General features: G+C 37.4%; 5 protein-coding genes and 1 non-coding gene across 11 annotated transcripts; 2 read left to right on the top strand and 4 right to left on the bottom strand.

Moving 5' to 3' along the window:
- Positions 1 to 156: 156 nt before the first annotated feature.
- On the bottom strand, positions 157 to 3734 carry LOC17878643 (decapping nuclease DXO homolog, chloroplastic). The gene is made up of 13 exons (XM_006283422.2): positions 3216 to 3734; positions 2597 to 2841; positions 2399 to 2464; positions 2141 to 2219; positions 1972 to 2051; positions 1851 to 1874; positions 1647 to 1771; positions 1204 to 1420; positions 1036 to 1089; positions 904 to 950; positions 721 to 805; positions 564 to 627; positions 157 to 480 (listed from the first exon to the last, which is right to left on the bottom strand). The coding sequence occupies exons 1-13, from the start codon at positions 3625 to 3627 to the stop codon at positions 347 to 349; spliced, it is 1632 nt and encodes a 543-aa protein (XP_006283484.1). The 5' UTR covers positions 3628 to 3734; the 3' UTR covers positions 157 to 346.
- Positions 3735 to 3920: 186 nt separating this feature from the next.
- Positions 3921 to 6232, bottom strand: LOC17878622 (pentatricopeptide repeat-containing protein At4g17616). 5 transcript variants are annotated; one of them, XM_023779223.1, is made up of 3 exons: positions 6067 to 6228; positions 5756 to 5874; positions 3921 to 5666 (listed from the first exon to the last, which is right to left on the bottom strand). In XM_023779223.1, exon 3 carries the CDS (start codon positions 5662 to 5664, stop codon positions 4018 to 4020), a length of 1647 nt encoding a protein of 548 aa, XP_023634991.1. In that variant the 5' UTR covers positions 5665 to 5666; positions 5756 to 5874; positions 6067 to 6228; the 3' UTR covers positions 3921 to 4017. The 5 variants fall into 5 exon arrangements, with proteins under 5 accessions (XP_023634991.1, XP_023634989.1, XP_006283313.1 ...); XM_023779221.1 differs by having other exon boundaries at positions 3921 to 5590; positions 5756 to 6232; XM_006283251.2 differs by having other exon boundaries at positions 3921 to 5102; positions 5211 to 6230.
- Positions 6233 to 6534: 302 nt separating this feature from the next.
- LOC17878148 (calcineurin B-like protein 1) lies at positions 6535 to 9350 on the bottom strand. The gene is made up of 9 exons (XM_006284459.2): positions 9171 to 9350; positions 8543 to 8760; positions 8217 to 8299; positions 7839 to 7898; positions 7608 to 7716; positions 7463 to 7515; positions 7259 to 7339; positions 7042 to 7154; positions 6535 to 6939 (listed from the first exon to the last, which is right to left on the bottom strand). Exons 2-9 carry the CDS (start codon positions 8619 to 8621, stop codon positions 6876 to 6878), a joined length of 642 nt encoding a protein of 213 aa, XP_006284521.1. The 5' UTR covers positions 8622 to 8760; positions 9171 to 9350; the 3' UTR covers positions 6535 to 6875.
- A 2294-nt stretch (positions 9351 to 11644) lies between these two features.
- On the top strand, positions 11645 to 11716 carry TRNAW-CCA. Its single transcript has one exon. It is a non-coding gene; the product is annotated as a tRNA-Trp (tRNA).
- A 221-nt stretch (positions 11717 to 11937) lies between these two features.
- On the top strand, positions 11938 to 21663 carry LOC17880577. Of its 2 annotated transcripts, none has more exons than XM_023779886.1 (35): positions 11938 to 12221; positions 12304 to 12397; positions 12472 to 12581; positions 12684 to 13159; positions 13262 to 13472; positions 13557 to 13856; positions 13951 to 14107; positions 14331 to 14468; positions 14592 to 14673; positions 14836 to 15119; positions 15225 to 15338; positions 15416 to 15660; positions 15781 to 16029; positions 16143 to 16298; positions 16424 to 16561; positions 16684 to 16923; positions 17067 to 17191; positions 17502 to 17619; positions 17720 to 17881; positions 17966 to 18113; positions 18201 to 18301; positions 18389 to 18550; positions 18642 to 18689; positions 18793 to 18900; positions 19084 to 19158; positions 19271 to 19321; positions 19411 to 19557; positions 19653 to 19783; positions 19916 to 20003; positions 20207 to 20266; positions 20344 to 20584; positions 20666 to 20817; positions 20939 to 21009; positions 21088 to 21244; positions 21341 to 21663. In XM_023779886.1, exons 1-35 carry the CDS (start codon positions 12066 to 12068, stop codon positions 21503 to 21505), a joined length of 5460 nt encoding a protein of 1819 aa, XP_023635654.1. In that variant the 5' UTR covers positions 11938 to 12065; the 3' UTR covers positions 21506 to 21663. The 2 variants fall into 2 exon arrangements, with proteins under 2 accessions (XP_023635654.1, XP_023635655.1); XM_023779887.1 differs by having other exon boundaries at positions 12475 to 12581.
- A 105-nt stretch (positions 21664 to 21768) lies between these two features.
- LOC17880366 (light-harvesting complex-like protein 3 isotype 1, chloroplastic) lies at positions 21769 to 23055 on the bottom strand. The gene is made up of 3 exons (XM_006284302.2): positions 22627 to 23055; positions 22260 to 22397; positions 21769 to 22170 (listed from the first exon to the last, which is right to left on the bottom strand). The coding sequence occupies exons 1-3, from the start codon at positions 23015 to 23017 to the stop codon at positions 21920 to 21922; spliced, it is 780 nt and encodes a 259-aa protein (XP_006284364.1). The 5' UTR covers positions 23018 to 23055; the 3' UTR covers positions 21769 to 21919.
- Positions 23056 to 23097: the final 42 nt, after the last annotated feature.

Below are 23097 nucleotides of genomic sequence, written 5' to 3' on the forward strand. Positions count from 1 at the left end.
AAAAGAACAGGGAAGGGCAAAACGGGAAAGGAATGAAACAAATTGAATTCTCCGGTTATTCGTCAACAAACGAGAGAGAGAGAGAGAGGCACGTGACGCTCACGTGATATGACAATAAGGCTTTGACAGAGTTAAACTGCCCCGGGACAGGTTCGATTCGCTTTTGCCTTTCTTACATATTGAAATTGAACGGCGTGAAAGTAAAAAGGTCAAATATTCGAATTTGGAAAAAATTTCAATGTTTTTGGTTTTTGAAATGTTACAAAAGAAATCCAAAATCGAAACCTTTATTTAAAAATTTGATTTTGGATCCTAAGTACTAAGACTCCACTGAAGAAGCACAAAGTTACTGAGGTGGTTCTGGTGATGCAGGATGTTGTAGAAGGTGAACATGATTAGTGATTGCGTCAGGACAAGACTGAGCCTGTAGAAGCTCTAGCCTCATGAAAGGGTGCACGAACTGAAGTATGTAATCTTCGTCTGCAAACACACGTTGTTAGCAAATATATGTGAAAATATCATTTCCATTATTCTATGTAGGCGCAACAAAAAGATAAACTTACTTTCTTTAACAGTGCCGTATAGCCAGCAAAGAACTTCATCGGCAAAAGCCAAGCACACTCCTCCCTAATTCCCAGAACTCATTGTGTTCAATCTTACTAAATTTTTTGATTATACATAACTATCATTCATGTCTGTAATGAGAACTGATACAGTTACCTGCCAAAAGTTTTTTAACCTGGCTCTGTGCGCAATATCCTTCGTTCTTAGTCTCTCTGTGCGTACTAGTCTTCCTCCATCATCTCTACACCAGGTTAAAAAGGGAAATGGAAATATTTACTTGAAATTGCGAAAGGTTAATACATTTTCATTTTATCCTGAGAATGGCTGGCAAATTCATACCTGTATCCAACGACAATGTATGGAACTCCTGCTACGAATGATTGTATCTGCAGCATGTTTAACCATATTTAAGACTGAACAAGAATGGAAAAACAAAGATTATACAAGCAAACTGTGATACATCATACTTACCCAGAATTTAAGCAGTTTCTCTCTTTCATATCTGTCTACGGTACGATCATCCAACTGGAGAGTAAACAGTAGGGATATTACTGATCAATGTGTACGTGTGTGAAATGAAAATGAGAAGCTGAAATAACAAACGAGCTTCTAGGAAAACTATAGCAAGAAGAGGCATACCTCACGAGATGTTTTCAACTCTATGTAAATCCTTTTTCCCTCGTCAGTTTCATCACAGCAGTCCATTTCAGCACCCATCAGAACCCGGTGAGCTCCTAGTTTAGTCTTCACAACAGAACAAAATTCAACATTTGCATCCACATGATGTATTTCTTCTCCATAAGCTCTTCCTGGATCTTCCGTCGCAAGGCTTTCGAAACAATAGCCCCAATAACATCTGATGGAAATATAACATCAGGTTTATTAGTAGCAATATATATAGTGCAGCTTCTACAAACTCTTATGACCCATTTTACTTCAAAACATCGCTTCCTTTTTTTTCCTTTTCCATCCACCACTTCCTATTGTTTATTTAATTTTCTACGTAGGCATTGTCTAGCTCCATATATGATAAAACTAGTAGAATCACTCTTTTGCTCCTATACAATCAAAATGAAGATTACCTGCGGCGATCTAAGTCACTCTGTGGCCTTTCAGGCAGTTTATGGACATCTAGATATATGGTTCCATTTCTCTTATGCACGCCCATTTCCCACGGTTCATGCCGATTGTAAGCAGCGCCCAATATCTTACAGAATGAAACAAAGTGCATCGTGTGATTCATTTGATATCACAAAGGTCAATAACTGTTGAGCGATCTCACTTACCTTGTTTAGATTATTACGAAATGTCTGTTTCAAAAAAGCAAAATAGAAGACATTGTTAAGATAACCTCTTCAAACTAATGATTGACAGTGAAATGGACTGATATACACCAGCACTTCATACCACAAAATGAATGTTCTCCAGCGAAATGTTCTTTGCTCTAATACTGCCAAGAAGGTCACCAAACCCCTCAGAGCCCAGGTCTGCCTCAAAAGAACAATTAATCAACTGAATATATCACAATTCATGCTAGCAGTTCATATACGGTACACAGGGGTCACTAGTTTATTACCTTTTTTCTCGATAAAAGTATCATAACCTTGATTTAAATCCGCTCCAATCTCTTCAGCAACATGACGTTTGAAAAGCCTCTGGGAAACAAGAACAAAGTGGATACATATAAGCTCTAGGATATTTGGTATGCTTATATGTTTGCCTAAATATAAATATGTACATACTCGAACAATTAAGTAGGTCAATGGGATGACAAAAAAAAGAAAAGAAAGGAAAAGAGAGAATCTATAGGAACAATAATACCAAAAGCTCTCACCAATCCTCGCTCATCATAGAATACTTCTCCACCTTCTACTCGACTGTAGCTAGTAAGCTCACATGGCTGTTAATATCAAGCATTTTGAAACACATGTTACCATATCCATAAAAATAGACATAAATTGAACAGAAAGTAACGTTAAACTCTGCCTAAATTAATTTAGAAGTTAGAACAGTGTTCCTTGAGATATATTACCTCCTGAAAGTTTGTTTGTTTTCTAGCCAACGTTTCTTTGCTTTTCGAAAGCTTAAGCTCAGAAACAAAACGTTCATCACGCTGATAATTCTGGTATCTTCCGCCAAAACCACCACGATTACCACGTCCAGGGTAAGGTCCAGGCCGAGGAAGAAGCCCAGGTCCTCCTCTCCCATTTGACCAACGACCACGTCCCATTCCTCCTCTCCCACCATGGTTATCATTGCTCCATCCCGCAGGCAAAACTGTCATATTTCATATCAACATAACTCAGTAGCCATAGAGAACCCAGAAGCCAAAAAAACAATTCAGGCCCAGAAATAGTACACGAGATAATAGTAAGACAAAATGGTTCCACCCTGATATCATAGTAATCATGAAAAATATCTCAATCACAATTAAGAAGGAGCAAAAGCTACAAAAAAAAAAAAAAGAAAACTAACCTACAAACTTGTGCATATGCATAGAGATGAATTTGTTCTGAGTTCCAAGAGTTTAATGCAGTATCAAATTTAGTTCCGTAATATTGAATTCTTAGGAATTGCTAGAAACATCAATCCCAAATTTTATAGTTTTTGTAATCACAAAAGTAGGAAATCTCAAGCAAATACGAACTTACCAGGAATTGAGTAAGTGCTAATTGCAGGTGTCTTAGTATACTCTTCATTGTCAGACCCAAAAAGATCCTTTCCATCATCTTCTTCTTCCTCTTCTTCATAAGGATAAATTCCACTTTCTCCATTATCATTGCTCCTATAACTCTCCACTCTATCATCTCCATGCTCCTCTTTCCCGCCGCTACTTCCACTTCCGCTATCGCTTGCGCTGCCAGATTCCGCACCACCACCATCTCCATCTCCATCCCCATCCCCTCCCGCCGCAGAAGACGAAGATGAAGACGACGAGGATGAAGATGACGATGAAGAAGCATTACCCGAAGAAGAGGACTTCGAACGGGAAGATGGTGAGTCGTTGTCGGAATCTTCTCCGAACAAATCATCCATAGGGTTCTTCTTCGGCGGTGAATCCATGATCAAATTTAGGTATTTTTCTCTATTTCTCCTTCCGTTGCAGAGAGCTTCGGCTTCCGATCGAATAATACGGGAATTGGAATAGCCACCAAACCCAAATGGCTCGGATCCGAGAGTTAAAATGTCCGACCCGAGCGAGTTTACGAGTTCACCCAGCGGCTTTTGCTATAATAGTATAAACGAATCAGGCCCATTTAGCTTTTTAGATATCCAAGGCCCAAATTAGGTAGCACACTAGCGCTGTAGCGCACAACCTTTGTTGCCTTTGAATGAATTAGAAATTTGCCTGGAAGTAAACAGATGTATTAAACTTTTTAATTTCACATTTAGACACAAAATTGGTTTAAGTTGTACACTACAGAGGATAATAATTAAAATTTAATCATACAATCATACGATACCAACTAGTTTCCGGAAGGCCTTGACATGCTCAAGCCTCTGAGCTTGAGCCTCGTTAACAGCGTCTGCTGCTTTCAAGGTTCTGTATAGATTCTTATGAAGCTTAAGGTACTCATTCTTATACATGGTTAGATCGTTATACATATCGTTCTCCTTCATATAACTGATAAGCTCCATAATTCTCTCAAAATACCCACCTCTAATAAAGTTCACCACAATCTTCTCTAACAGATCTTGTGTAACCTTTAAGTTACTGCTCGCAATGTTCCTTTTGATATCTCCCCACACGATCGTGATCTCCCGGTACATGCCAAGAGATGAGTACATGTCGGTCAAGATCCAAAAACTTTGGACAGTTGGTGGGACTTTCATCTTTGGGATTTTCCTGTAGGTTATTAAGGCATCTTCTTGCATTTTAGCTTTGCAGAAGTAGTAGAGGGACGAGTTTAGCTCATAGAGCATACTTGAAACTTGTTTTCCTGCATCGATTTCCTGGACCAAGAAGTCCATGAGCTCTGTGGTTTTACTGTCTTTCTCTTCGGTTTCTGGTAAAACCACAATCTCATCTGATGGATCTGTAATTAGACCGACTTTGGTCATTTGTTTCAGAAGTACTTCAGCATTTCTCAACATCTTGCTCTTGTAATAACCCGACAAGACTTTTCTATATGTGTCCAATTCCAAGGGATGACCAGCAGAAACCATGTCGTCAAGAATATCATGAGCGGCTTCTAACCAACCAATAGCAACAAAAGCATCAACGACATCAGCACATAAACTGGATCCACCCAGCGAAAATAAAAGCTTTGATAGCTCAGGGAGATTATCATGTCTCTTGTACCCATATACTAACTTGGCAAGAGTCTTTTTTGTGATAACAAGCTTGGAATTGGCATAGTTGACAAATGTTGCTTCAGTGTCCACTCCATGAGATGAATCTCTCTGCAAAAGCTTGGGTGAAATTTGGATCTTTAACCCGGATCTGATATGGTGAGACCCCACAGGCAAAACACGAGGCTTTTCAGAATCAAATCCAAGATCATGATCTGAAAGCAAGTCCTTACTCTTGCATATATCTAAGACAAGCCGACAAGCAGAACCGATATCATCAAATTTGAACTCCAGGCTTAACAAATTATCAAACAAATGTCTATAATGACAAAGAAGTTGAGGCGGTAACTGACCAATATGCTCCTTGACCTTCCTCAACTCATCCCGCATAGCATTCATCTCATAAATGCAAGACATGATAACAATCGTATACGCATCCGCAATGACATCAACTTTAGCCATCAGCTCAATAAGTTCTTGGCCTTTGAGAGATAAACCAAATCTCACACAAGAACCAAGTACAAGATTAAACAAGACGGTATCAGGCTTCATAACATTCCCAGTACTGTTATTTCTTTTCGACACATTTAATCCAACAAAACGATCACAAACCTGAACCAAATAATTCGAAGCTAAGCAAGTACCAACCTCTGTTTTCACCATATGCATCACAACAAGCCTCAACACATCTGAGGTTAGAACATAACCCTTCTCCAGCATTATTCGAATGATACTACAGGCAGATTCAACCATCTGAGCTCTCGCTAGAGACAACGACAACTTAGTTAAAACATCTCCACTTAACATACCTGGATTTTGCTTCAAAACCAAACGAGTCATATTACCAGCCTTGCAAAGCCAAGCAGTATCAGACGAGTAAGACAACACAGTAACAAACCTGTTCATGACTACACTATCGGGAAACCCATAGAGCCGTTTGAAATCTTTAAACACGTCCCAAGCATCATCTACACGGTGATCCTTAAGAGCTATTTCGAGCTTCTTCTTGAGAATCACCTGAGAAGAAACTTCCCAGCTTAATCTACCAGGTTCAACACTAGTGCAGAACAGAGACGATTTTGAGGTGCTGCTACACAAGACCCGTGAAATTAGGGTTTCTACGTTGCTTACATCGAATCGATGCAACGATTCTAGAACTAAGTTCCGTTTCCTAAACATCAGTCTACAATTTAGTAACTAAAGCACAACCTGGGATGAAGAGAAGCTGATTCCAAATCGAAATGTAACAATGAAGAAAACATAATAACTACATGCGAATCCTCCAGCTCGAGAACGGATCTCGAAAGAGCCCTAAATTGCTGTAAACTCGGAATCGAGACTCGAGAGAGAAGAAGACGAGAGGAGTGCTGGAACAAGACGAGAGTGGCAAGACCGTAAATTTCATTTTTTTTTTTTGATTAAAGACCGTAAATTTCATTTTTACTTTAAGATTTGCTGTAAAAAGGGCCCAACAATAGTTTATATTCACAATTTATACGTTTAAGGTTCGATTGAAACAATCAGACCCACGATAGCGATTAATGCGTAACAAATCTTTAACCTTTCGCTTTGCGGTAAAGGTTCCAACAAAAGTTTATATTTACAGTTTATACTATTAAGATTTGATTGGAACAATCAGATCCCTGATAGCAATTAATGTGTAACAAATCTTCAATCTTTCACTTTACAATTTAATCAATAAGAAACAAAAAAAATGTATGATTGTGTTATGTACAGACTACAGACTCATTAACATTTTCCTAACTATATGACATAAATCGAATGGTAAATTAAGATCATTTTCTTTTTCTTTATAGCTAAAACCCAGGATTTCAAAACTGTATCTGAGAAGAATGAAAAAAGGAACCCAGAATGATAAAAATTCCAGGTAAAAGAAACAATTTCAAGAAAGCTACTACTACTACTACTGTCTACAAACACATGTTGATGACACACCCATAAGCTCAAGAATTGTGCTTCCAACTTGTACGTTTCGGTTTAAACCAAGATTGATTCCTTCAGGTGGCAATCTCGTCGACTTCTGAATGGAAGACAAAACTCGGAAACGTTGTCGTTATATCCCTGCACAGTTGTTTTAATGTATACACGTTAAGAATGTTTATTCTTACATACTTTAAGTTGTTTTTTTGGTTTTCCATAACCAAACCAATTTGTGAAATGTACCTGAGATATGGAAGAGTCATGATCTTAAGCAATGATGGGTTTTTATTTACGAAATCACTCCACTCTAGTTTATCAATCTTTCCATCTTGGTTCACGTCTGCATCTTCAAATGTCTGTTCATGAATGAGAGAAGAAACCATATTTAGAACACAACCTCTTCATGTTTCAATTCAAGAAAAAAAAAACAAAAAAAACAAAACCAATGACAACAACAAACCTTATCGAGTATGATCTCTATGGTTTCATCAGCCAATTTCATTTCGGATTCGCAGAGAAGGGCAATCAACATTTGCTTGACCTGCCAAAAAAATATCACAAACTCAATAACCGACTTCTTGAAAAGTTATGAAGTAAAAAATGCATAATCAAGAACATGGCAAAGATCTTTCATGATTAGTATTGTGCAAGTTATTATTATTACCTCTTGGCGTTCAATGTAACCGGTACAGTCCATGTCGTAAAGCCTAAACGTAACTGAGAAGAAATCGAAGACCATAATCAGTAAAACTCATCACAAAGGCTTCAAGAAACAATAGTTATGATGACGCTTTCTCATGTCAACTTACAATCTATTTTGTCCTCTAGAGAAGCATTGGGGTGGAAAACATTGAGTGATCTTACAAAGTCCCCAAAATCGATGACTCCTTTTCGTTTAACATCAAACATATCAAAGATCTGCGAGAAAGCATAATTGTTTTGTTTAGTGCACATGATCTCATTTCGATTAACCAAGAGGTCTTGGATCACACTTCAAGAAGACAAATTTGTAAAAGCATGAGGAACTCAGATTATTTTACCCTATTAGCAAATATATTCTCCCTCTTCCGGCTCTTGAACAAGGCAAGTTGAAACTCCTCCTGCATACATATGAAGCAAGAATTTAAAAACCAACATAAATAAAAGTGGGCCAAGATAGCCTCATGTTTCAAAATCAAAGCAATCAATATAATACTTTAGTTCAAGTCAAACAATAAGGGCTACGATACATTGAATTGATGCAATATGGAACAGACAGATCAGCATGGAAGAATAATATAATTTTGCTCAAAGTGAAGTCAACAAAGTTGAAAAATCCTGTAGATGAATTAGAGTAAAGAACAAAAAGATACTAGGATGGGGTCATGAAGGGATCCAAATTGGGTCAAAAGAAACAAACTTTTATCAAGACTTTGTACCTTGTTTATCAAACCATCATCAACAACCGAACTGCTTATGCTCTTGAAAAGCTCAAACAATGCTTCAACCTCACTCACACTAACTGGAAAAGAGAAAAGGACACTGCGAGATCAAAAACAGAGTACCAGGAACAGAACAAACAAATGAATCCACTTTAATCTTTGAACATTTTCAGATTGGTAAAGACCTCAAAACAGAGAGCTAATAAACTTCAAACCCATAAAAACAGAGAAAAAGGATGGATCATATGATATAGATTGATGATGATTCTCGTATCAGAAAACAAATGAGGGTTTAAAACTTATTGAACATGAGTGTAACTTACAAGCTGTTTCAGAGGCAAGCTTAACAGGGTCTTCGTGTCCTCGGAATTCTCTTGCTGCCTTGGAGTGGAAGCAGCCCATTTACAGATGAAATAAGAAGATGGAACCCTTAAAACCCCGATCCGCAGATCAATACGATGAAGGAGACGGTTTGATCCAACAGCTAATTCAGCGATTTCTGAGATGCTAATATGCTACAGCTTGAAATTTGCTACTGTTACTGCAAATCATAACAAGCATCTTTTTAGAATCTAAACATATTCTATTGAAACAGAACACGAAAGATCAGGGGAAAAAAAACAATGCCATGTCAATAGAAACAGAACATCAAATAAACTCTGTTTAGAATAATCTCAACAACTTGCTTTGCTACAAATAAACAGAGAGGACAAAAGTGTAAACCCTAGCAAAGTAGCATCATCAATATGAAAGAAAATACAGAGTTCTTCGAATCTATAAGATAGAAATACATAATTGGAATAAAAACTATACCAAAGGAAGAAGAAAACACGAATCCAAACCAGAAGATCAATGTAGGCACATCGAGAATTCCGAACCCAGAAATGAAATAAACCACGAAAATTCGTATACGAAAAAAGTTGTATAAAAAAAGAAAAAAGAAACACTTACGACCCAAGAGAACGGCTCGCCGGCGAGATCCAGAGAGAGAGGAGCGAGAAACAGCAAAAAGAAAACGAGAGAGAGAGAGAGAGAGATTGGTGAACGGTGAAGGCAAGATGGATGATCGGACGGTTGAGATCAATTACACTAGATGCTGCTGCTTGGGGGGTTTTTTTTTTTTCTTTTTAATTTTGTTTTCCTTTGGTAGAGAGAAATTGGGGATTTTAGTAGTAGCTTATATGATGGGATTATCGCACGTGTGAGGTCTCGTAAGCGCGTGTGAGACGAGTCAGTTTTGGAAGTTATATAAAAAATCGTCATTTAATTCAGTTCTGGTTTTGTCGTCATGTACGATTTATTTCAGTTGAGACCGAACCTGATTTACCTGATTCCCATATCCATTCTGATTTCGGTTACGTTTTCCTTCTGTTCGTATAAGTTTCTCTTCTGTCTTTTTTTTTTTTTTTTCTTTTCTGTACAACTTTGTTTTGTTACGTAAGCATACACGATGATACATATCTATGTTTTCTGGAGATTGTACTAGTTTGAATGAAAAAAAAAGTATTTTATCCTATATTAGTAAAAATATTACATATTCATGGATTTTGTTGCATAATAAATTCAGAAGTTCCGGTTTTTCTAATAACCTTCGCATCTGGGGAAAAAATCAAAGATACGTCCGTTTTAATAGTCAAAATAGCACCTCGCTAGGAATATTCTGAATATACAGGACTGAGGGACCTTGACTCATAACATTTTTAGGATAATTGTTTATATTTATATTAGATGTTATTAAAAATGTCAATGTCCATAAATTGAAGATGGACGCAAATGGAAAACGCAAATATATAATGATCTTCGACTGATTGTATCATCACAATGTGCTGTGTTTCTCTCTTTAGAGTCGAGACGTGCGTGTTGGTGGTACACCATCTTCTTTCATTTTGCCTATCATCTAAAAAAACCCGATTTTGTTTATATATCATTTTGATTGAAAAACACAACCAAATTATAGTTCCGTTTAGAGTTTGAACACTCCAACACAAAACAAGTGTTTTAATTCATGATGTAGCCATTTTTAAAACCATTATTGGTCCATAGCAGTCATGTTGACAACTGAGAAGCTGAAATGGATCTATAACTGTAATCATGTGTCGAAATGTTTAGATAATTATAGCCAATTCTCGATGATATTTCGAATCAATTAATTATATTAAAGTATTGTGTTTTGTGATTAAAGTATGTCGTAGACCAGTCGGTGTGAAATTAGTATATTGGTCTACAATGTGGCAGGCAAAGGTTGACATAATTAGGACTTTAATCACGACCAGGCCACGTGATTATCGTTCAAGACAATAATAGTATAGTATTATTAATACTCTTGATTATGGATTAGTAGCTTTGATTCTCAGCCGTAACTCATTTTTGAAAAACGTTTTTAAATAAATAGAAAATTCGGTTAACTCGTAATTTGTAATCAAGAGGAATAGCTTTATTCCTTGTGATATTATACAGAAATCCAAATTCAAACATATGATAACGTCATTCGTCTAGAACAGTTTTAAAAATATATGATTTCCATATGCTGACATAAGTAAATGCGATAACCAGGAAGCTACGAGATATCTGTAGAAAGGTGAAAGAATAATAAAACTACAGTAAAACCTCTATAAATTAATACTCGATAAATTAATAATCTCTATAAATTAATAAATTTCTCCGTCCCAATTTGGGACCAGTGTAATTTTAGACATATTTCGATAAAATAATAAGATAATATTTTTTTTGAAAATCCTTTGTAAATATATGGTCCCAACAATATTATAAATTAATAATTAGGTAAATTTTTCAAAATATATGCATATATAAACACATTAGTTTTTGTTAGAGTTTATTTCTAGTATTTTACTATATCAGAAATAGTTAGCATTCTCTTTCAAGACATAATAATTATTATTTTCTTTGTAATTGATTATATAAAATACTAATTCTCATGATTAAATCTTATTTTAATTATTTTTTTGAAAAAACTTTCCAAATTAGGAAAATCTCTCTATAAATTAATAATTATTAATTTATCGATAAATTAAAACCTCTATAAATTAATAGATTTTCATGGTCCCAACATTATTAATTTATAGAGGTTTTACTGTATTTAGAAAATGCTTGATAATTATCTAAAATAAAGCGTTACCTAAACGTTTCAAAACTTCCAACAACAAAAATAGTTTAGCTTTTGTTTTTGTGGTCGGCATGATTCGTTCTTGTAGATTTCACCAAACCTTGGCAAATAACTTTTGTTTTATAGCATTTTAAAAAAATCCAATCAACCACTTTTAATGTGGGTTTGAATTGACTCTTTGTCGTGGTCAGTTTGGTTGGTCACCGCACTGGGCGTGTTGACAACGCGTCCTCAAATTGTTCTTTTCATTAATGTATTTTCGGACCATACTTAAAGATATAAACGCAGCTTAAGTACATCCGGATCCGTGGCGCAATGGTAGCGCGTCTGACTCCAGATCAGAAGGTTGCGTGTTCGATTCACGTCGGGTTCAATCCCCCGAACTTTAATTCCGGATTCTTTTTTATTTATTTTTTTAACCGTCCGGCCCAACAAGAGGGTAAAGCACTAAGCCCAATCAAGCCCATATTAATAATATTATTATGCAATATACGAAAAGTATAGGGATATATTTTCAGTTTTTATTTTCTCCCCTAAGTATACGACTAGGGTTTATCAGTCCTTAGCCATGAAAATTATTTGAAAGTAGGGAGCCAAAAGGGTTTAACAGAGAGATTCTTCAGGACAAAGTCTTTCTGTACCATTTTCAAATTCGTTTGCGTTTCTTTGTCTGTTTCGGCTGCTTGCAGCCATTTTTTCCGAAGTTCGAGCTTCAATTTGAAATGGATTCATCGGTGATTACCTCGCTGTCCTTGAGCTTCAAACAAGTTCCACCAGCAGCTGTTCCTGCGTTTCTTGACTGTGTTTTAAGCTCCACAGGCGTTTCTCCCTTGACCCTTTTCGAATCACTTATCAATGAGTTGCCTTTTCGTTTAGAGGTATTGATTGATTGCTTTTATTGTTTCACACCTTCGGGATTTTGGTTTTGAGTTGAAAACACTTCTTCCTCGTTCTTAATAGGATACGGTAAATGGAGATAAGAGGTTTGATTCTGATGAATGCAACCACATTGCTTCATTGGTGGCTGGACTTTGTCATCTACTTAAGAGTTTTGGTGAGTTACCAATTTTGAATCTTCAGATATGTATGGTGTGTTAGAGTTGATTAATTGATTAATTGAGGTTGAAGCAGGCTTTGGTGCTGCGGATAATCCTAATACGTTGCAGTTGTTTGTGTGGAGAGTGTTTATTCCACTCATGAAGATGGTTCGTGCATATGATTTGGATATGCTTAATACGGTAAACAAATTTTTCTGTCATAATTCTCGGAGTTGAGATTAATTTTGAGCTTATTGATCATTTTGTCACCTTCTTTTTTTTTGCATTTTTTTTATTGTACAGATTGTACAATTGTTCTTTGATGTAGTGATTGAGACTAGTGTATTGGATAAACTGGGAGTGAGCTTGGTGCCTTTTTTAATGAGATCAGTTGGTGTTTCGATGGGAATGCTTCAACACGAAGAATCAGATTTCATCAAGTGGGGGGAGCTGTTGCTTTGTGATTCTTTGGATACAATAAGTATGGATGAAAACTACATTGCGAATTTGTCTGGATTGTTTCCGATTCCACTGTCTTGCCATCTTCTGAATTTGATACTGAATGCTGCTTTTCAAAGTCACCAAGCAGCTCAAGAGGTGGAAAGTTTTGCAGCTGGTATGCTTTGGGATTTATGTAATACAACTGAGCGTCTTTTGTCACAAAGTGTAGAACATCGTTCATGTGCTGTTAGTTTCCTCATCCCTGCTATTTTCAAGGCGTTCTCTTCTCAGTGCTCTTTGAAGATGTCACGCCAAGGAAATATGTATATACTTTCAAGGTGAGGAGGCTAAGAACCAAAAGAATATGTGCTTCTAGGATAGTCTTTCTTTAGTTTTTTTTTTTTAATATAGATATTGATTTTTAGAGCTGTAAACTCCAGGAATGGCTTCAAAAAAAGAATTTGGGAATGCTGCAAGAAGCTGTTCTCGGTTGGATCAATGGAGAGAAGGGATGCTTACAGTGTCCTTTCTTTGTGTCTTTCTACTGGCTCTTGGGCAGATGAAACTGAAAGTTTGGTTTCACAAAAAGACCCTGTCGAATTTGACTTCAGATCCGAACACGAGTTTTGGGATGAAATCAAGAAAGGCTTGGTACGGAAAAATACTCATTGTTCTTACATATTCTCCAATTTTGAACAATAGGATCATTTATGAGTACAACATAATCTCTTTCAGGTTGTTGATGAGAGCTTAGTAAGGAAGCAGTCATTGCATATCCTAAAATCAGTTTTATCCATAAGTGAAGTGAATAATACCAGTGCTGAGAAGAAGCCCGAAGCGGATTCAGTTCATCGGTCTATGACAAAAAAGGAGACGTGGGCAGAAAAGGAAGCCAAGTCACTTGGTGTGGGAGAATTGTATGGGTCTGTTGACTCTGGGTTGTCTAGTCAGCAGGAGTGGCAAGCTTTTCTGCTCCTGTATGAGATGCTTGAAGAGTACGGCACTCATCTTGTAGAAGCAGCATGGGGTAACCAGGTCAGGTTTTTATCACTCTGGTGATTGTAAACTTTCTGCTCGTAACTCTTATCTCCTCTGCTCATTGTTTTTTTTTTTTCAATTTACCTTTCAGATTGATTTATTAATCAAGTCATCTCCCAGATATGATGGATCCTTGAAATCCGACTGTAATAACTCTCATCACATGGAAATTTCAGATGAAGAAACCAAAATTTTGGACTGGTTAGAGGTTCTTTGGAATCGGGGATTTCGTCATGATAACCCTCTAGGTACTGTTTACTGGGTGGATCATATTGTGTAATAAAATTCAACAATTTTTTACACGTGATCATCACATAAATGAGTCTCTGAAGTGGTCCCATTGTGGCCAGACTTCTCTTTTACTCTTCTCTTTTACTGAAAGTAAAGAAACTATGCTGCCCACAAGTTGTGATTATTTCGGACCTCTATTTCATATCAGTTCTGCTGCTAATTCATCTATTTAAATTGTAGTCAGGTGCACAGTCATGGAGTCTTTTCTATGTATCGAGTGGAGAAGATACAAAACATGTACACAATCAATGTCCCAAACTTTTGTGCTTGGGCCTTTCATAGAGGGTTTGAATGATCCTATACACCACAAGGATTTTGGTAGGTGCTTCTTGAAGTAATGTATTCCAATGTCTTTAATAAATTGTTTTGGAATTCGTTGTTTTACTGCCATCATGCTGAAGGGATAACTTGACTTAACTCTTGCTTATTCTGCTCTCTCAGGGCTGAAAGGAATTTATACCTCAAGAACAATTGAAGGTGCAGCTCAATATGTGTGTGCGTACACAAGTTGCCTCAGCCCAAGGTAGGGTGTCTTAAGTTACTAATCCATCATTTTATTAGCGTTGCTTTTATGTATATATGTTATTGGTCATGTGCTGCTGGATATGTTCTCAAGGGTCTGTGAATAATTAACCCATAAAATTAATCATTATGCTTATTGAACTGTTTTACTCAAATCTCATAGGAATCGAGTTGGATTTTTTATCAACCTGGCATCTCTTGCGAAAAAACAGTCTTTTGGTAGAGCTGGATTTATGGCTCTCGTACAATGCATTGTTTCTACTTCATATGTAGTTGGAGGATATGGGGACAAGGAAATGGGGCATCTCGAAGATAAATTCTCTAGGACTGCCCATGAACCTTCTTGTGAACATTTAAGTCAAGATGATGTGACACATATACTGGATATCTTGAAGTTTGTTGCAGAAAGCAGCAGACAGCATTTTAATCATAAATACCGTATCCGAGGTCCCTAACCAGTTAGCTTGTTAGATTTAATCATACTTCTGTGGAATTATTATTTTTTGGCCCCCTCATTCTTCCCATTCTGTTTTCTTCTTTTCCATTTTCTAGTTTATCAGAAAGTGTTAGAGACTGCGGCTTCTGTGGTGAACCCTTGTATGGTTCCTCTTGGAACATTATTGCAGTTTGTTTCAGCAATTCCTCGGGAGTTTACTGACCATGATGGTGAGCAGGAGACTATTTACATATGAAAAATAGATGGAAGGTCATCGTCTAACATCATATTCTTTCTTCTATTTCAGGTTCATTGCGAAAACTGATGCTAGAATGGCTTCAGGGGTGCAACAGAAAGACTTCCAACAGTTTATGTACTGATGGAAATCGTCTTCTGGCAAGCCTTTATGAGTATCTGAAAGGATTTATTAGTGATCACGCTGAGAATTTTGATGATGATGACTTGGAGGCATGGGATTCCCAAACAAAACGATGGGCAAGAGTATTTTTCCTCATAATTGATAGTGAAGAACAGCTCACCGATATCATAATGGTTTGTGTTCCTTGAATTTTTTATTTTGAGGTGTCAACAAAAAAGTTCTGGTTATATTCCATATTGGATACGTTAAGGTGTAACGCGTTGCAAATTTGAGAATCATCTCTATTTCTGCAGTTTGTGCAAAAGAGCGGTCTTAGTATTTTCCAAGAGAAGAATCATTTAGCACGGGGGCCTACGAAGTTCTTAATCTTCATTCTGAGTATGCTTTTAGAGCTCCAAAACATGCAAGATGGAATTTCTGAGCTTAGTTCTTTGATGAAACGCAAGACATGCATTGGCTCTGTTGAGAAAACTGGCAAGCAGATTGTTGGCGATGCTTCAGTTATTAAGAAAAAGTTTGCTGTTGTTCTCTTGTCATTACTGGTAAACAAAAAACAGAGTGTCAACATTTCAATTTTTCTTGATACACAACGATATTATTGTCCTCTCACTTACTTGGCTTACTGTTATGGTTCTTTCCTGATCTGACAATACAGAAGGAGTTGATTCCATTTGCTGATTCATCTTGTTTGATATTCTGGTCTCACACTACTGTGGAGAATGGTACTCTGCCTGGTTCTGTTATCGGAAAACTAGGGGGTCCAAGTCAACGCCGGCTATCTGGTCCTTCTACAACAGCTGTACTAGAAGCTGTATGGTTTCTTTTCGTCTCGTATTGTTAGGACTATTAATATACAAATTTCCATTAATTCAGTTCCTTGTCGTATGATGACTACAACTCTGAACAAGTTTCATGCCAGTTCTTTATGATGAGCAGGTAACGTTGGTGAAAACTATTGGGTGGATCTTGTCATACTGTGCCCAGGTCACTAGTGGTATTGAACTCAACCTAGCATTGGCTTTCTTTTGGAAGTTCACGCAGCATACCATATCATCTCAAATTTGTAATTCTGAGGTAATGCTCTGCCTCTGATTTTTCAAATTTTGAATAGATGTATGGAATGTACTAAGCTCTTAATTTTCTCATATATCCTATCGAACACATTGCATTAATTCACTCTTAAATGTACTGACCAGGCCGCAGCTGAGGTCTACCTTGCAGCATTTGAGGCGCTAGTTGCCGTACTGAGTGCATTTGTGTCCTTGTGCTCTGCTGGAGCTTTCAACCTATTAGAAAATGATAATACATTGTTATCCATGGTAGATGGTGAATTTTGGTTACAAGTTTCGGTTCCGGCTTTCCTCCATAACATTAATCATCTTCTCACAGCAGGACTTCTGGTAAGAAGTAGAAGGGCAGTTCTGCTAAGCTGGAAGGTAATACATATTTTAATATTTGACAGTGCTGTAGCCTTTACCAGTGGAGTTATAGATATTACAAGATCTGCTTATCAGCAGCCTTTTGTTTTTAATGGCCAAAGGAAAATTCTGAGTCTCTGATCCTTTTGTACTTGATTCAGTGGCTTTGTGTGGAGTCTCTGTTATCAGTCATGCACATTCTTGATGCCAGACGTATTCCAGGGGATAGAAAGTCGTTCTTCTCAGATGATACTGTTAAAAGCATTTTTCAGGACATTGTAGAGAGGTGGGATATGTTTGTTGGATTTGGTTTTTCAGTTTTATACTCTAAGTAGTCGTTCCTTAGGATAAGAAATTGCTTTTTTTTTAATCGGTTGCTTGGCATTTTCTCATTCTTTCGAGAAGATACAAATATTAAAGATACATATAAGTACCTGAGAAAACTTTCTTTCTCGTAAGTGTTAACTCTAGTAGATTTCAGTTATAACCTAATTTCTTTCTGATACTTTTCAGTCAACTTTGGACCTTTCCTAGGATGTAAACATGCTTATATTTTTTTCTGTATGACCTCTAATTTTCTCTTTACGATTTGGCAGCCTTGAAAATGCTGGGGAGGGTTCCGCTTTGCCTATGCTGAAATCTGTCAGACTCGCTTTGGGGATACTTGCGTCTGGAAAATCATCCTTGGATGGTTTCCTGGGCGTGGATACTCAGGTTTTACGATTATTTTTTATCTAAATTGGATGGAAATTTTGTGTTCATCCTTAATGAAGAATTATTAAATATTTCATTTCTTGTGATGCTTTTCAAGCAGACGATGTGGCAGTTGGTCAAATCATGTTGGATATTGCATATCAGCTGCAAAAAAAGAAGGGTTGCACCTATTGCTGCACTTTTGTCTTCTGTGTTGCATTCTTCTTTGTTTAGTAATAAAGATATGCACATAGCTGAAGATGGAAATGGTCCGCTGAAGTGGGTATGCTTCAATCCTTCTTAATTAAATAAATTGAGGGAACCGAAGAGAAAAAATGTGTGTTATATGCAATGTATTGTTTCACAGTTTGTTGAAAAAGTTCTCGAGGAAGGTCAAAAAAGTCCCCGCACAATTCGCCTTGCGGCCTTGCACCTAACAGGACTCTGGCTCATGTACCCAAGGACGATAAAGTACTATATAAAAGAATTGAGGCTCCTGACACTCTATGGTTCTGGTCTGTAATGGCTTTATATTTTCTCTCAAGCTGTTATTGCAATGAATTTGTGATATTGAATTGCTTACCACTTTATTATGATTTTAGTTGCTTTTGATGAAGATTTTGAAGCGGAATTATCTGACAATAATGATGCAAGAACTGAAGTATCATTATTGGCCAAAAGTCCAGACCCTGAACTGACAGAAGTAGGATTCAGCTCTAACAGATGATGGATTGATAGATTGCCTGAATATTTGACTTAGTAAGATGACACATTTTGTATTTTTCTTCAGCTTTTCATCAACACGGAGTTGTATGCACGTGTCTCTGTTGCTGGTCTGTTTCAGAAGCTGGCTAATTTGGCCAATATGGTTGAACCAGCCAGTCAAAACCAAGATTGTCAGGATGCTCTTGTGGCTGGAAAATTGTTTCTGTTGGAGCTTCTTGATGCAGCGGTACTTATTGTTTGTTAGTTTTCATAAAATATTGATAAAATTTAGCAGGCCCAACAATATGCCGAAAATTTAAATATAATGATATGCACAGGTGCATGATAAAGACTTGTCGAAGGAGCTTTACAAGAAGTATAGTGCTGTAAGTGTTTGCATGTATTTCCTTTATGTTCGTTCATTAAGTTTTAGATGAACACTTTGTCAACGATAAATCACTAAAAGTAATTTCTGGTTCCTTTTTACAGATCCATAGACGGAAAATACGTGCTTGGCAGATGATATGCATTATGTCGCGATTTGTCAGCAATGACATTGTTCACCAAGTTATGGACAGTGTGCACATATGCTTACATGTAAGTTTACAAGAGCAGACTGAAGCTTTGTAGCTCGCACATATTATGCATGAGAAATCATTCTGACAGAAACTGATATAGGAAATGATTGCTGCGTTGATGACTAGACGAGTGCCAGTGATTTGGATAAGAGTTGTGTTTGTCACGTTAAATCCAAGCTTTTTGTGTTTTCTTTGCATGCAGAGAAATAACCTGCCTGCTGTTCGACAATACCTGGAAACATTTGCCATCAACATTTACCTGAACTTTCCAGCATTGGTATAAATTTGTAATCAAATTATAAAGAGTTTTCTGTCCTAACGGGCTGTGTTGTTACACATTTTTCTGTTTTCTTTTATAAAGTAACCACTTATTGGTTGTTGTATCACAGGTTAAAGAGCAGTTAGTTCCTATACTAAAAAATTATGACACTAAAGCTCAGGTAAATTACGCAAAATACAACTAAAATGGAAGTAGTTTGTTAGAGTTTTCAGTTCAATATGTTGAATGATGTTCTCCTGTTATCTGCAGCAAGCTCTCTCGTCCTATGTCTTCGTAGCAGCCAATATCATCCTACATGCCGAAAAGACAGCTCAACAGACACATCTGAGAGAACTTCTTCCACCAATAATACCGTTATTAACTTCTCATCATCATAGCTTACGTGGTTTTGCTCAGGTTGGTCTTATATAGATGCCATCAGGTTTCTTTTTGGTAGATGTTAGCCTTAATTGAGTATCACTCTTATTTCATCTTCTTTTGGGGTTTGGCAGTTATTAGTGCATCGAGTACTCTTTAGACTATTTCCCCCTGTGGAGTCAGCATCCTCTCAAACAATACCCCTGGAGAAACTTTCTTTTGAGAATTTGAAGTCTTACCTGGACAAGAATCCTGATTGTTCGAGGTGTGTGGTTATACTCAGTGTGATTACACTCTTTCATGTTGGTCTTAGAAACAATGTTTTTGTGAACAGAGCCATCTAGAAAGTTTTGGTTTATTGCACAAATTCAGTCGTGAATTATCTTTACTGGTCTAGATTGCGAGCATCAATGGAAGGATTTCTTGATGCCTATGATCCCAGCACATCTGCTACTCCGGCTGGTGTTTTCGTCAATCGTGTTGAGGTAACAATGCTGTCTTCAAGTTGCTCTTGTAGCCAACGACCTAATTGAATTTCTTAGACATTTCTGAAATTTCTGATATATATATATATTTTTTTGGTGTGGACCCTGTTCGTCCTTCGACATTTGGTTGTTGTAATTGCACAAAGCTGCTTTCGGATTTCAAGGCCATTTTTCGTTAAAATAATTATGTGATGGTTTTGCAGGACACTGAGTTTGAATGTGTTCCAACATGCCTCATGGATAACGTGCTCTCATTTCTGAATGTAAGAAAATAAACATATTTAAGAATGTTCTTTATATTTCTGTTTCTGTCTCTCTACCTTATCTTTAAGCTTTACAGGACGTAAGAGAAGATCTTCGTGCTTCCATGGCAAAGGATGTAGTTACCATTAAGAATGAAGGCTTCAAGATGAATGAATTGCCCGACTGTCGGTTGACCGTGTCCACTAAAGATGAACAAAAGCTTTCTGAGCCATCTTCGTTGGACTTCCAAAAGAAGATCACTCTGTCCAAACATGAGAAGCAAGATGCTAGCTCAACTTCTGTGCTCCGAAACGGGGAAACTTACAAACGGCTCTTTGGTATGCAAATATTATATAGCTGTTGCACTCAATGTTATTATTGGTAAACATGATTATGTACCAACACGGGTAACTTTTCAGAAATGGAAAAAGAAGATGAGCTTGTTAGTCAGCTCTTACGATCTAGAAGCATGGAAGTCGAAAGGTTGAAATCTGACCGACAGAGTTTGATCCTTGTGGCTTCATTGGTTGATCGTATTCCTAATCTTGCTGGATTAGCGCGGACATGTGAGGTATAGCTATCACTTTCTTTGTGTATTTCCTTGTCATTTCTGCAATCTAAGGAAGAAAAAAGGAAGTTACGAGTCTTGTATCTAGTTCAGCTTTGACATTCCCTCTCTGCATCTTTTGCAGGTGTTTAAAGCATCAGGTCTTGTTGTTGCAGATGCAAACATAATACATGACAAACAATTCCAGCTAATCAGGTATGGCTATAATTTCCTGTAATTTCTCTGTATCAAGAAAGGACGGTGCGAGAGTTTTTCTCTTTTTCTTTTCTGCAGTGTAACTGCTGAGAAATGGGTTCCAATCATGGAAGTCCCAGTGAACAGTTTGAAACTGTTCTTGGAGAAGAAGAAACGGGATGGCTTCTCAATCTTGGGATTGGAACAGACAGCGAATAGCATTTCACTTGACAAACACCAATTTCCAAAGAAGACGGTAACACAAGAATATAGGCTTTTGTTTGCTCTCTCACTTGTTGCGTTCCAGTAAGAACTAAATCTCTATTTTGGTCCTTGTTCTCTCTGTTGTAAGGTTTTGGTGCTGGGTCGTGAAAAGGAAGGCATCCCTGTGGATATAATTCATATACTGGACGCTTGTATCGAGATCCCACAACTTGGAGTTGTTAGGTCCCTCAATGTTCATGTCAGCGGCGCCATTGCCCTCTGGGAATACACTCGGCAGCAACGCATTCAATAGTTCAATATTTCTCTGTTTGTGAGCACTTTAATGAGTTTTGCGAGTCAAGTATGCCTGAGAAAACATCTTCAAATCTCCTTAAGCTAATAAGAAACTCTGTTTTCACTTCTTTGAACTCAATTACCCGATGATGATGATAACTATTTGAACCTTTCAAGTGATTCCAGAGTTAATAAATAGCTAATGCAAGTAAACAAACAATCAAATACATAAGCCTGAATCTATGGAATAGGAGAAATAATGACAGAAATCAAAGCCTGGTCTTTACAGAAAAATCTAACTCGAATTCCAAATCGGGAATACATTGTTCAAATCTCATCATCATCATATTACATTTGGTAAGTGCATCAACTCCTAATTACAGCATCAAAACAACGAGAAAAGAAAAAAAAGAAAACAAGACTCCTTTTTTTATCACTTCTTTGAACCCAAGGACTCATCATCATCTTTCCAAGCTGCCTGCCACTGCTTGTCGTATAATGTGGTCTCATCAAACAAACTCTTGAGTTTATCCACATCCTCATTCTTACGAATAAACAAAACTCCAGCCACGGACACAAACAAGAGTGTTTTGCAGAAGAAGTTCCCCATTTGATCGACAAGTCCTACTCCGGTAAGGCTATCCACAAAGTAAGCCATGAAGAATCCTATCATCGCAGCACGACCTGCAACGATTAAAGAGCAAACAAACATACATGAGTTAGTAGATTGTGTGTGTTTCATTGATCTTTAAGCGTTTTGCGAGGAATCAAACCATTGAGGATCTCAGCTTCAGGTAAGTGGTATCTCTTCATCCATGCCCACCATGGGATAGTCGATGTATCGAAAAGCACTGGTTCGTCGTTAGTTGTTGTTTCTGGATTATCTTCTAGCCATTTTCTTCTCTTTGCCTCTTCCAAAAACATTAACATATATTTCAAACTTCGCTTCATCAACAATTCAACATATATAAGAGATCAAAACACTCTCAACCAGAGAGAGTGTTTGCTTATTCAAGTTTCCCTCTTTGGTTTGCTATGAATGATCAAACACTCTTTCTGATGTAGAGTGTTTGATCCCTAAGTACCAAACATGGTGATTAGAGCAAAAACGAAACGAAAAAGTAAAATGGAGGATCTAACCAGCAACGATTACAGCATCCCAATCGGTTTTGCCATTTTTCTCGAACTGTTTCAGATCCCAAGTTCCATTAATCCACCTCGCATCTTGGAATTTGATAACACTCTCCGTTGTCTTCATCTCTTCACCTTCGACGGCGCCATTTTTAGTGGTGGCGGTGGCGGTTTCTTCCTTTTTAACCGCCGGTGTTGATTGTGGAGCCTCTTTAACTATCACCTTTACGGGTTCAGGAGCCTCTACCGCGGCAGAGGTTATTCCACTGTCGGAGGAGGAAGCTCGAGTGACGGAGAGGAGAGAGAAGCGGTTAGTGGAGAGGAGAGAGAATGAGAATTTGGGGATGAAATTGGGGTTTTGAAGAGATGAAGAAGAGATTGGCGGGGAGAACAACGCCATTGTTTATGGTTTCTCTTTACTTCACACACAGTTCCTCAACCAGTGGTTCTAAATAAGCAGAGACGGTGTTATCGTTGAAA

Source organism: Capsella rubella, unplaced genomic scaffold, assembly GCF_000375325.1.
Source record: "Capsella rubella cultivar Monte Gargano unplaced genomic scaffold, Caprub1_0 scaffold_7, whole genome shotgun sequence".
Taxonomy (NCBI): domain Eukaryota; kingdom Viridiplantae; phylum Streptophyta; class Magnoliopsida; order Brassicales; family Brassicaceae; genus Capsella; species Capsella rubella.